The sequence below is a fragment of the Furipterus horrens genome, unplaced genomic scaffold (genome assembly GCF_987537825.1).
Source record: "Furipterus horrens unplaced genomic scaffold, mFurHor1.1.pri manual_scaffold_17, whole genome shotgun sequence".
Lineage (NCBI taxonomy): Eukaryota > Metazoa > Chordata > Mammalia > Chiroptera > Furipteridae > Furipterus > Furipterus horrens.
The window spans coordinates 74,129,897-74,144,458 of NW_028327187.1; the positions used below are offsets into that span (position 1 = coordinate 74,129,897).

Sequence of the window (14,562 nt, forward strand, 5' to 3'; positions counted from 1 at the left end):
GTGGTGTAGGGCGCAGATGCCCTACAGGAACTGGGCTGAAGGGAGGAGCCTTTGTGTGTGGGGCTTGCACAGCTGCAGTAAAAGCCACACTCCCTCCCAGAATAGTGCTGACCAGACCTCCATGTTCTGACACTCCCCATGTGGGATTAGGAGGCTGCCCCAGCCTGGCCTCTCCCTGCCTCCAGGCTTGTGCTGACCAAGAGGACAGGGGACCACTGGGCCTTCCAAAACTATTTGCCTGAGGAGGGCTCAGAGGAACTCATCTCCCCAGCCCTCTCCTCTGGGGTGGGCTTGAGCCCCTCCTTGTGAGGCTCCTCAACTTCCTGGTCTTCTGTCTGGGCCTGGCCATCTGGATCACTGCCAGGACTTCCTGAGCCCACTCCAGAAGCACTGGAGAGTCCTACCTGACCTAGGCCTGCTGGAGCGAGAGCTTTTTCATCTTGCTAAGTGGTAGGGAAGGCCTTGGTGGTCTCCTCAGGGGCAGGGTCTGCCCTGGTGGCATCATGGTTTCAGGAGCAGCCTCATCAAGATTGGCAGTGCCAGGATCCGCCTCACTGACCACTTCATTGGCCAGAGCAACCTTGGCACTATCTTTCTTGGAAAGGGCACCCTGGGAAATATCTTCATGGGCTGGGTTGGGCTGGACATCAGCCAGATCTCCAATGTCCACAAGGGCCCCTTCTTCCACTTGGGCCTGCTGGCTCGTAGTTGGAGTGGCCTCCCATGCCTCTGACTCCCGAATGAGCCGAAGCATCCCCAGGAAGTCAGGTGGTCTCCTCTCTGGCCGCATTCTCCTCAGTGTGTTCCAGAGTGTCTCATTGGGACAAGCCTGCATCAGCACCTGCCGGGCACGCACCTGGTCTGCTGTGGAGGATTGGATAGCTCCCTTTTCCATGGCTGCCTGTAGCTGGACTTCCAGGCACATCACACAGGCAAAGAGTGTCTCCTGGGTCTGCTGGGCACAAGTCATGAACTTTAGCCTCACGGTCATCCAGGTGTCCTTGTTTCCAAACTCCTGAATCAGCACAGCCAGGAAGTCCTGAGCAGTGATCTTGAGGTTTTCGTTCAGGAAGTTCCACATAAGACCCAGCGCAGGGCCACCCAATCTCTTCACCAGCCTCTTCCTCCTCTCCCTTTCTGATATGTGGTACCACAGGCATAGGATGACATTGGAATTATCCAGCCAATTCTCAAAGGACTCATTCTCGTGGCCTGGTTCTTCCATCCCAGAAAAAGTTCTCAGTAGCTAGTGGGCCATATTTTCCAGCATAGGCTTCAGGGCCTGATTCCATTGCTGGGCCCAGGCTTCTTCCTCACCTGCAGCTCCTATCATACCTACAGCTTCTTCCTCACCTGCAACTCTTGCCTTACCTGCAGATCCTGCCACATCTGAAGTTCCTACCTCATCTGGAGCTCCTGCATCACCTATATCTCCAGACACACCTTCAGATTCTTTTTCACCTGGAGCTTCTGCCACATTTTGAGCTTTAGCCTCACCTGCAGCTCCTGCCTCACCTGCAACTCCCTTCTCACATGGGGCACCTGCCTCACCTGCAGATCCTGTCACATCTGGAGAACTTGTCACACCTCCTGCCTCACCTGCAGCTTGTGCCTCACCTGTCCTGCCAACCACTGCTCGCCCCTGGGTCTGTGCAGAAAAATTGGGTCTATTCCATAACTCAGAATCAGGTGCCTGGGGCAGGAAGGCCACAGTCCAGATGCCTTGCTTGCTTGGTATTTGTCTGGGTATCTGATTTTGGTTTAATTTATCATCAAACTTGACCAATGCAACCCTGGACCTGAGCTCCCTTCTAAAGAGCTTGCCCAGCACTCAGTACCTGCCCAGGTGCCACAGGACAGCCTGCACCGCCTCCTGGAATTCCTGGTCCTCACAATCATCTGAGATGCCCCAGATGAACAGGGAGCGGTAGGCATTCACACTCATCCAGCCACACTAGTCCTGCAGCATGGCCAGTGCCATTGCCCAGAACTTGCAGGGAGAGGGCGAGATGGAAAGGGGCACACAGACTGTCGCAATCTCTGCTGGGGCAGCATGGGAGTGGAAAGGAGTGAGAGGGACATTGGTGCCATACAGCCCACCCCACCGTGCCCTCACAGTGGAGGTCTGGGGCTCCTCCCTGGCCACTTTACAACCTTACCACCACCGCTGTGGAATCCCCCACTGTACCCTTCATCTCCTCAGCAAGGAGACCCCCTTTGGCCTTGGCCAATGCCCCTGACTTGGCCCTAGCAGCAGGAGTTCCTCCCCCCATCATCTACAAAACCCCAGCCAGGAGCTCTGCCCTGCCAGATCACCAAAACTGGGAGTGCTCTCATCCCTTCTTTCCTAGGGCGGGGACAGAGAGCTCAGGCTCCCTACTCTGACCCAGGCAATCTGTAGACCCCCTGCCACAGCCCCCCACACCAGAGTCTATAGCCCTTCCCCCTACCAGAGGCTGCCCCTCCACAGCCAGGAGCCCCCTCTAACCTCTCCAGATTCCTGCAGCCGGAACTTCGCATTCCCTTCCACCAGTGACTGACTGAGACTCCCCTCCACCCCCACTGCCTTCCTGCCTGGTTAGTGATCCGGCCCCTACCCAGGGTGTTGGCCCGCAGTAATTCTGGGGTCTGGCCCTAGAGAAGTCCCTAGTCACCTGCTCACTCTCTCTGCCTCTGCAAGCGCTGCTATGCCAGGGAAGTGCCGCCTTAGGGTTACGAATCTGACTTTGGAGGCCACTGCAAAACCCTGAAGCTGGAGAGTCAGAAAAATGAGGCCTAGGGCTGCACAGTCCAGGGACTTCCCAGCTCACTTGGTCTTAAGGCCAGGTGGGCTTCCCAGGGCTCAGAGAAGCCCCAGGTGGATGAGTGATCTCTGCCTCTGGGTACAGGGCAAAGGCCTGGATCAGGAGACCGCATGAGGTGGCATCAGTGTTGCCTTGGCTTCATTTGAGGAAGCCTGAAGCTTGAAGCCACAGGCGCACCCATTGGCCCTCCAGCCACAAAATGGCCTCCCATCAATAATTGTAGCAAATATGGAGAGGGGCAGGTAGGGGCTGGAAACATGGAGGCAGGGGGCAGAGGAACCCAAGAAGAGGTCTCTAGTGCCTCTCTGCATTCACAGCCCTCCTTGAGCCTAGAATCTCTGCGACAGACACAGGTTAGCTGTTCCCATGCTAGGAGCTTCATCACACCTCTTTCCACTGTAAAGCCAGGTCTTAATCATACAGGCAGCCATTGCATTGGAAGGTGTGTGAGCTTTGTCTCAGGTGAACACAAACTCTATGTAAGCCACGGAACATCTGTGCCCTGCATCTGTAAATAGGCAATAGAAAAACTTTCCTTACTATATGTTGTTGAATTCGATTGGCTGATAGGTAAGGATTTTTGCTACACTGTTCATGAGGGATATTTTCCTGTAATTTTTCTTTTCTTTCCATAACTTTTTAAATCAAGATGTATTACCAGGTTTATCTTAGTGTCACAAAATTAATTGGGAATTGTTCCCTGCTTCTCTGTTTCCTGAAACTGTGTAAGAGTGGCAATTTTCATTCCTTGAACATTTGCTACAATTCACCCATGAAATCATCTGGGGCCTGGATTGTTCTTTTGTTGTGCTTGTTTTGCTTTTAGGAAATATTTTTTTTATAGTAAATTAAATTCACTTATAAGAAATAGGGCTATTGCTTTTGGGTTGGCCAAAAAGCATTTGGTTTATTCCATAAGATGGTCTAGTAGTGCTTAGCTGTCTTTAAACTTCATTTGAATCAATTTTGTTAGATCGTATGGTGACAGCTGTCATATCAGTGTGTATTTTTAAAAACTTATCAAAGTTGGTGAATTTTCATGTAGCTATTTTAATGTTGAAGATGAAAGAAAATATGCAACATTTTCGGCATATTATGCTTTATTATTTCAAGAAAGGTAAAAACTCAACTAAAACAAAAAAGAATTTGTGCAGTGTATGGAGAAGGTGCTGTGACTGATCAAACATGACAAAAGTGGTTTGCGAAGTTTCCTGCTGGATATTTCTCATTGGACAATGCTCCACAGTTGGGTAGATCAGTTGAAGATGATAATGATCAAATAGAGACATTAACTGAGAACAATTAATCAATGTTATATAACGTGGGAGATAGCCAACATACTCAAAATATCCAAATCGATGAAGTTATTGGTGAAAATGAAAAAGGTGTCTTTTATTTTATGGGAAAAACCATATGGACCTTTTGGCCAACCAAATATTTTATATTTAAGTTGTTTTCAGTTTTGATAAGTTGTTATCAAGAAATTTGCCAATTTTATCTAATTTATTAAAATTATTGACATAAGGATCCCCCTAATAGTTCCTCATTATTCTTTTAATACCTGCGTGATCTATAGTGACATCCCTCTTTTATCCTTGATATTAATGATTAGTGTACTTTCTCTTTTTGATTAATCTTGCTAGGGTTTATAAATTTCATTGCTCTTTTAAAAATGTATGGCTTTGTTAATTTTCTCCATAGTTTGTTTTTTATTTCATTTAGTTCTGCTGTTACCTCTTTTATTTTTTTCTTCTACTTATTTTGGATTTACTTTTCTTTTTCTAGCTTCTTTAGATGGAACATTAGGGCTTTGATTTTATGTCTTTCTTCTTTTCTAATATGATTTAAAGCAATAAATCTTTCTCTAATCACTTCTTTGGCTGCCTCCCACTAATTTTGAGGTTTTATTTTTATTATCATTCCATTTAAAATATTTTCTAAGTTCCTTTGTGTTTTTTCCTTTAACCATGGGTTTTCTTAGACCTGTGATGTTGAATTTCCAAATATCAGGTTGATGCAAAAGTAATGTCCAACTTTTTTAAAAGAAAGTTTTAGATAGTATTTATTAAATTTGTGCCTCTTCTTATAATTTTTTGATGTCACACTGAATACTTTATACCTTATTTTTTCAGATTATCAAAGTATTGTTCATAATCATCCGCAATATTTGCACCCATGTTCATCCCATTTAAAGACCACATTAGAAATGTTTTACTCTATGAGTTTCATAAAGGTGCCAATGCAAGTACAGCAGCAAAGTCTATTCAGAGCACTTATTGGGACGATGCAGTGAGTGAAAGAAGTTGCAGGAGGTGGTTTTCCTGTTTCCAAAGTGGGAATTTCTGTTTGAAAAATAAGCCAAAAGAGGGTCGTCCAAAAAAATTGATTGTGAAGTGTTGGAAGTTTTTGTCACATAAAACCCCACCATTACCTCTAGGAAACTTGCAGAACAATTTAACGTAGCCCATACAACCATGTTACACCAACTGAAAAGGATCAGAAAGGTTTCAGTAGTTGGAAAATGGGTCCCACATGAACTGTCTCCAGAGAATCGGCAATAGCGTGTTGCTTGTTGTGAATCATTGCTTTTGTGACACCTTCAGGTACCATTTTTAGGTAGGCTTGTTACATGTACTGAGAAGTGGATCCTTTACCATAATGTTACATGCTGCCAATCGTGGATCAGTCAAGAAGAAAGAAGAGTTGAACAACCAAGAGGAGGACTTCATCCAAAGAAGATCATGTTGAGTGTATGGTGGGATATGGAAGGAATTGTCCATTACAAACTGTTAGACAACAATCAAATAATTACTGCTAATCTTTACTGGGAACAACTTCATCATTTGAAAGCAGCTTTGAACCAAAAGCGACCCTCCTTAGTCAACAGAAAGGGTGTCATCTTCCATCACGATAATGCTCGTCCTCACACAGCTTGACTCACCAAAATTTTCTTGAAGGAGCTTGGTTGGCAAATATTGCTTCATCCTCCATATTCTCCTGACCTTGCTCCTTCTGATTATCACTTGTTTCGGGGACTACAGAACCATTTTGATGGTCTTAGGCTGACATCAAGAGAAGAGGTTGAAAATGAGTTGGATTCATATTTTGCTTCAAAACCCAAAGAATTTTACAAGCATGGCATTTATAAGCTAATTGACAGATGGAATGAGGTTCTAGAAAGCAAAGGAGTTTATGTTAATGAATAAATATTTTCATAATCATGGGCTTTTTCATTTTTAAAATAGACCTCAAAATTGGACATTATTTTTTGCACCAAGCTTATATTTGGGGACCTATTGTTGCTATTATTTTGTAATGGAACTCCACTGTGGACTCAGTTAAGTTATTATGTAAACTTCCATTTTATCTAAATGTGTTTAGACTTGTTTTATGGCCCAGCATTTGATCTATCCAGGTGAATGCCCTTGTAAAGAATTTATTGTCTGCACATGCTAGGTACAGTGTTCTGTAAATAACAATGAAGTAAAAGTGGTTGATAATGTCCTGCAGATCTATATATTTACTGATTTCTTGTCTAATTGTATCAATTGCTGAGGCAAGGGTGTTAAAATTTCAACCATAAATGTGGAAATATCTATTTATTCCTTTATTCCCTCAAGTTTTATTTCATATAGCTTAAAATTCTGTTATTGGGTGCATACACATTTATGAATTATGTGTTCCTAATTAGCAGGCAGGTAACTTAGACTAACTCAGATTCCAAACTCAGTCTCCCCTGTATTGGGCACCAGTTGAAATCTTTGCTCAGCTCTTTTCTTGGAGTGCATACACAGCCTGGGGGTCAACAGAGATTTGGGCAGAGTGTATATGCCAAATGTGGGTTCCCTGTTTGTGGTTTTCTCTTCCCCGGGATATTCCCTCTTGCTTTCCCTCTGCCATGGTCACCCTGTACTCTGCCTTCTGGATCTCTGGGTTTTAGGTACCCAGCATAGAATTCTCTGTAGCTCACCCTCACATGTCAACAAATATGCAAGCAGGGAACTCAAATTCTACCTATTGTTTAAGGAAGCAATAATGCCAACACTATACAAACTCTTCCAGAAAAGTGAGGAGGAAAGACTACTTCCAGCTCATTCAGATCCATACAAAGACTTTATATGAAAAAAAAAAAAACCACTATAGACTGATATGTTTTGTGAACATACATGAAAACATTCTAAACAAAATTTTAGCAAGTTCAGTTCTACAAGATACAAAATAATAACATATCATGACTAAAGTAGTCTGTCATGAGAATGCAGGTTTTGTTTAAACATTTGAAATTTTATCAGTGTAATTTAGCATATTAACAAAATAAAAAATAAAAATCCTGTAATCTTAGTCCATTTGTACTGATATAACAAAATATTACAGACTAGATGCCTTATAAGGAACAGAAATTGATTTCTCAATTCCAGAGGCTGGAAGTCCAAGATCAAGTTGCCAGTATGATTGAGTTCTGGTGAGGGCTTACTTCCTAGTTCATAGTCAGTGCCTTTCTGCCATGCCTTCATATGATGAAGGGGCGAGACATCTTGGGAACCTCTTTATAAGGGCATTAATCCATGGAGAACTAATTACTTCCCAAAGACCCCACCTCCTAATACATTTGGGGAGTTAGGACTTCAACATATGAATTTGGGGGTGAGACACATTCAGACAGTAGAAATCTTCTCAATAGATGTAGAAAAAGCATTTGACAGAATCTGACATCCATTCCTGATAATAATAATAAAAAAAAAAAAGGCACAGAAAACTAAGAATAGAAAGGAACTTCCTCAACCTGATAAAAAGACAGCTATACAAAACCTACAGCTAACATCATCCTTACTGGTGAAAGACTGAGTGCTTTTCCCCCAAAATCAGAAACAAAACAAGGATGTCCTCTCTTTCACCTTGTATTCAACACTGTATTGGAGGTTCAGACCCTTGGCCGGTTTGGCTCAGTGGATTGAGCGTCGGCCTGCGAGCTAAGTGTCGCTGGTTCGATCTTCCAGTCAGGGCACATCAGAGAAGGAAAACTCTGACTCCAAAAAACCTCCGCTGCCTTGCGGCATACCTCTTCAGGGGAAAGGCTAAGGGAGTAAACCCCGACAGAAAATCCGGAGCCGGAGTCCCTAAGGCGGTTTGACGTTGTAGTCAACACCGGCAACTCCTGCGGCGCACCTGAAACCAAGCTGTATTGACTCCGTCTTTCCCTTGGACCCTTCAGCTGCGAAGAGAGGGGGGGTCTGCTGCATGGGCAACAGCAGACCCTCCATATCACCCTGCCCAGGCTCTGTAGCTTCAGCTTCACTGGAGAGGACACTCCAGCGTCATCGCAAGATGTCGATTCAACACGGGAGGAGACAGATACCGTGTCACTCCCGAGTCGGACTGCACAGCCATTCTCGGCGGTGCAGATAGACTCTTAAGAAGCTACACCATCGTCTCTCGAGATGGACGGCTGCCGACGACGATTGGAGGTTCAAGCCTGCGAAATTAGAAAAAGAATAGAAATATTATGCAGATTGGAAAGGAAGAAGTAAACTGTCTTTATTCACAGATGACAGGATTATCTATGTAGGAAATACAATGGAATCTGCAGATCAATTACTAGAACTAATATGTGGGTTTAGCAGGCTGCAGGATTTAAGATCCATATACAAAAATCAATTCTATCTTTATATACTAGAAAAGAACAATCCCAGATATTTAAAAAGTTTTAAACTACCATTCACAATAACATCAAATATATGCAACTCTTAGGAATAGATCTGACAAGAGATATGAAAGACTTGTACACTGAAAACTACAGAACATTTACTGAGAAAAATTAAAGAACAAAAGAAATGGAGAGACGCCAGCTGGTACACTGATACAGATGGGTTCCTAAAGCACTCACCTAGCTGGGGAAACCTGTACTACAAGGGGTCTGCCCTCCAGAAGATAAAATCTGTCTTGGGGGGATCCCCCCTTGGGGATATTAGTTTCTGGATCCTGGAACTTTCAATATTCTCAGTCTAATCTTGATGTTTATATGTTCATTCTTGGATTTATTATTTATTTTCTGTATAATATAATTTTTTATGCTTGTGATTATTATTATCTGGAGGCATTGAGGGGCTCCCACTCTAAGGCAGAGTCCTCCTCAGCCTTTGGCCCAGATGGAAGGATGAGATTGGAAAGTTTTATGGAAGGGTAGGTCAGAGAAATGAAAAAGATGTAGTGTAAATTTAAAAATAAAGAAATGGAGAGAGAGACTTCATTCATAAGTCAATAGACTGAATATTGTTAAGATATCAATTCTTCCCAAATTGACCTAAAGAATTTAATCCAGTCCCTCTCAAAAATCTCATCAGACATTTTTTCTGGAAACTAAGATGATTTTAAATTTTATATAAGAATGCAAAAGCACTCCACTGGTTAAAACAATGCTGTATATAACAAAAGTAGAACTTAACACTATCTGATTTCAAAGATTATTATAAAACTACAGGATTAAAAACTGCATGTTATTAGTGTAAAGATAGACAATACATCAACAGAACAGCATAGAGTCCTGAATTCACACCTTTATGGACAATTAATCTTTGACAAAGGCACAGAACAACACAGTGGAGAAAGATAGTCTTTGCAACAAATGATGCTGGAATAACTGGGTATTCACATGCGCAAAAATGAACTCTGACCCATATCTCACACTACATACAAAAACTGAGTTGCCCTGACTGGGATGGCATAGTAGGTTGGGCATCATCCCCATAGATGGAAAGGTCACCAGTTCAATTCCAAGTGAGGGCTCATGCAGGGGTTGCTGGCCAGGTCCCCGGTTGGGGGCGTGCAAGAGGCAACCAATGGATGTTTTTCTCACACATTGATGTTTCTCTCCTTGTCTTTCTCCCTTCCTTACCTTATCTCTAAAAATAAATAAATAAAATCTTTTTAAAAATTGACTCAAAATAGATCATAAATATAAATATAAAGCCTAAAACCATAAAACTTCTCAAAGAAAATAAGATCCTTCTGACTTTGAGTTAGACAAAAATGTCCTAAATATGACAACAAAAAATATAATCTATAAAATAAAAGCTTGATAAATTAGCTTTAACAAAATTGAGAATTTCTGTTTTTCAAAAGATACTGCTAAGAGAATGAAGACGCACCACAGACTGGAAGAAAATGCTTGCAAAGCATATACTTGATGAAAAAATTGTACCTAGAATATATATAAAGCATTCTTATAACTTAATAAGACAAACAACTCAGTAATAATAAAACAAGCAAAAGGTTTAAGCAGATACATCACCAAAGAAGACATACAGATGGCTAATAAGGGTATAAAAATATGTTCAACATCACTAGTCAAGGAAATTTAGATTAAAACCATGAGATTACACTACACACCCATTAGAATGGCTAAAATTAGAAAGCCTGACTGTACAAAGTATTGACAAAAATGTGGAACAACTGGAATTCTCTTACACTGCTGGCGGGAATATAAAATTGTACAACTTTGTAAAACAGTTTGGTAGCTTTTTTAAAAAGTTAAATGTATCTCTACCGTATTCTCAGCCATACCACTCCTCAGTACTTACCCAAGATAAAAGAAAACATATGCCCATATAAAAGTTTGTACACAAATGTTCATAGCAGCTTTATTCATAGCTATTCTAAACAATCCAAATGTCTATGAACCAATGAATGGATAAACCCATTATGGTACATTCAACCATTGAAATATTATTCAGCAATAGAAATGAATGAACTGTTGGTACATGCAACAGTATGGGTGAATCTCAAAATAATTTTGTTGCGTGAAAGGAGCCAGATACAAAAGAACACTTATTATATGATTCCATTATATAAAACTCTAGAAAATGCAAACTACCCTATCATGTTAGAAAGTAGATCAGTGGTTTCACAAGAACAAGAGAAGCAAGAAGAGACAGGAGAGAAAGACCACAAAAGGACACAAATAAACTTTGAGAGAAATGGACATGTTTATTGCCTTGATTGTGGCCATGGTTTTATATCAAACCTTATCAGACTGTACAGTTTAAACATGGCCAGGTCATTATATATCAAGTATACCTCAAAAGGCCTATTTTTAAAACACACCCACAAGTAAATAATAAAAAGACAAACAATCTCATAAAAGTGGCCAAGCTTCTGAACAGACATTTTACAAAGGAAGATAGAGAAATGACCAATAAGCACATATCCGTTGGCAGCCGTCCGTCTCGAGAGACGATGGTGTAGCTTCTTTTTTTTTTTTTTTTTCAGATTTAATGTGTTTTATTGATTAAAATATTACATTTGTGCCAATTTCCCTTCCCTCTACTGCCCTCCACCCGGTGGCCCCCCTCCCTCCAGTTGTCCCCCCCTTTTAGATTATGTCCGTTAGTTGTGCATACAGTTCCTCCCAACCTCTCTCCGTCTATTCCATTCCCTCCTACCATGATCCCCAATTCCTATATCATCTCCCTCCCTCTCCCCACTCCCCCTCCCTGTTGACCTCCCCCCAATATGCTTCCCGTACCCACAGTTCCTTTTCCACTCTCGTTGCCTGTTTAGTTTGCCTTTGTTTCATCTCCCTAGCTTCTGTTTTTTAAACCAGTCCCTTTAACATCTCATATAACAGTGGTTTGGATCTAATGAACTCTTTCAGTTTTATTTTGTCCTGGAAACACTTTCTCTGTCCTTCTATTCTGAATGACAATTTCGCTGGATAGAGTATTCGTGGTTGTAGGTTTTGGATTTTCATTACTTTGAATATTTCTTGCCAGTCCCTTCTTGCCTGTAGGGTCTCCCTTGAGAAGTCAGCTGATAGTCTAATTGGGACCCCTTTGTACATAATCCTTTTCTTCTCTCTTGCTGCTTTTAAGATTCTCTCTTTATCTTTAATTTTTGACATTTTGATTATAATGTGTCTTGGAGTGGTTCTCCCTGGGTCCAGTCTCTTGGGAACTCTCCTTGCTTCCTGGACCTGCAAGTCTATTCCCTTCCCCACGTCTGGGAAGTTCTCCTTTATTATATTTTCACTCAGTTTTTCAAGTTCTAGTTCATCTTCCTCACTCTCTGGCAAACCAATGATTCTTATGTTGGGCCTTTTATAGCTGTCCCAGAGGTTTCTGATCCTCTCATTGTTGCTTCCCATTTCCTCTCTCTGCATTGGTTGACTGCTTGTTCCTTCTCCATATTCCAGTTTGTTGAAATGAACTCTGGATTTTTTTTCCTCACCATCTGTCTCGTATGCGGTTTTGTTCCTTTCGTTATGAATGTTTTTCGCTTCTTTCTTATCTTTTTCCTGCTCTTTTGTGAATTCTGTAAGCCACCTGATAACAATGGCCCAGAACTGAGCCTCTGACAGGTTTCTTATCTGTTCATCTGTCAGGTTCTCTATCTGTTGTCTGGTGAGCTGTGTCACCGGGATTTCTATAGTTGTCTGCCTCATTTTGACAGATGCGTTTTGTTTTCTTGGGCCGGCTGTAGGGTGCAGTGCCTGTGTACGCGTCACAAGTCAGCGACCGGCGCCTGTCTGCGACCTATTTCGCAGCCCTGTGGTGCTTTCTTTGGGGGCGGGGGTCCAAGATGGATTCACACAGTTATTCAGCTAGGAGACCGGGATCCGTCCTCCCGCCCCCCTGGGCCTCACTGTTCAAGGCGATGCGGTGGCTGCTCTCCCCAGCGCTGGGGTCGCGCACTGCCAGGGGCCCGACCGCAGCCAGGATTTCTTGCCGCCCCGCCGCGGTCTCAGGTGCGATCGCAAACAGCTCTGCCCTCTTTAACTCTTACCTGCCCAAATGGCACCGCTGGTTTATAACTTCATATGTTGGGCTTCCGTGTAGTTTTATTTTCTGGAATTTCTAGTTATCCTTTGTTTTGAAGTAGTTGTATTCCTCTCTAGTTGTAGAGGGAGACCTAGCATGTCCGTCTAAGCCTCCATCTTGGCCGGAAGTAATGATGGTGTAGCTTCTTAAGAGTCTATCTGCACCGCCGAGAATGGCTGTGCAGTCCGACTCGGGAGTGACACGGTATCTGTCTCCTCCCGTGTTGAATCGACATCTTGCGATGACGCTGGAGTGTCCTCTCCAGTGAAGCTGAAGCTACAGAGCCTGGGCAGGGTGATATGGAGGGTCTGCTGTTGCCCATGCAGCAGACCCCCCCTCTCTTCGCAGCTGAAGGGTCCAAGGGAAAGACGGAGTCAATACAGCTTGGCTTCAGGTGCGCCGCAGGAGTTGCCGGTGTTAACTACAACGTCAAACCGCCTTAGGGACTCCGGCTCCGGATTTTCTGTCGGGGTTTACTCCCTTAGCCTTTCCCCTGAAGAGGTATGCCGCAAGGCAGCGGAGGTTTTTTGGAGTCAGAGTTTTCCTTCTCTGATGTGCCCTGACTGGAAGATCGAACCAGCGACACTTAGCTCGCAGGCCGACGCTCAATCCACTGAGCCAAACCAGCCAGGGGTAAGCACATATAAACATCATGTTCAACGTGATTAGTCATCAGGGAGATGATAATTCAATTCACACCCACTTAAATGGCTAAAAATGAAGGCTGACAACCCCAAATGTTGAGGAGGATTGAAAATAAAAGAAAATCTCATACATTTCTGGTGGGAACACGAATTATACTACTACTTTGGAGAATATTCTGTCAGTTTCTTATAAAGCAACTATACTATGACATGGCAATTCTCTATCCAGGTACTTACCCAAGTAAAATGAAAGCATATGTCTTCATGAACTTGTATACAAATGATCATAGTAGCTTTATTTATAGTAGTCCAAAATGGAAACAACACAGATTGCAAAGTGATGAGTAAATAAACCAACTCAGATACATCCAGACAATGGAATACTAGTCAGTAATAAAAGAAAAGAAGCAATAACATATTCAATAACATAGATAAATCTCAAAATCATCATACTGAATGAAAGAATCTGGACACAAAATAGTACATACTATATGATTCCATCCATACGAAGTTCTCAAATAGGCAAAAGTAATCTATGGTGGAAAAAATTAGAATAATGGTTGCCTCTGTGTGGAATTGTGGTAGGGACTGATTGGGAATAGACACAAGGGAAACTTCTGGCACAAGATAGTGTCTTGAATCTTGATGGAAGCTTCTAATACATATTTGTCAAAATTCACTGTATGGGGCAATTAAACTGTGTGTGTTTCACTGTATACATTTTACCTCTAAAAAACAAAAAGAACAATAAACAGATATTGATCTTTAGCTAATGCTATGTATGTTGAAGTGTTTAGGGGTAAAGTGCACTGACTGATTTCTGCAACTTACTTTGAAACGGATCATTAACATAAGGATGACCATGCAATCAAGCAAGTAAAGTATAATGATAGATGGTACAAATCTTTCAATTGAGCTGCATGCTGCAAAGTTTTCATAATAAAATGGGGAGGGAAAACAAGAAAAAAAGTTGTTAACATCTAATGGATAAAATTGTTATGAGAATATTTAAGAAGTTGGTTATAATTATTTTACTAATAAACCATTAAATGCTTATTAATTTAAAATGAAGAAAAAAGTTATGCCATGTCCTTCAGACTAAATTTCAGTGCCCAGCATTACCCTTCCAGTGTAACTCTTCTTTCTCTTGGCTTACTTAGTGCACTCCCGCATTTTCTTTTTGATCCTGGAATATGTCCAATTTGCTGTTTCTTTTACCTGTGGACACTCTTCCTGTCTTCAATAACCTTCACATGTTAATTCATTCACATTCTTGTCATCCAAGTCTCATCTCAACCATAG

General features: G+C 42.2%; 1 protein-coding gene across 1 annotated transcript; it reads right to left on the bottom strand.

Annotated features, from left to right (window-relative positions):
* Window positions 1-409: 409 nt before the first annotated feature.
* Window positions 410-1,981, bottom strand: LOC149991217 (paraneoplastic antigen Ma6F-like). The gene is given in 1 exon segment (XM_090264086.1): window positions 410-1,981. A coding segment is annotated over 1 exon segment (1,572 nt).
* Window positions 1,982-14,562: the final 12,581 nt, after the last annotated feature.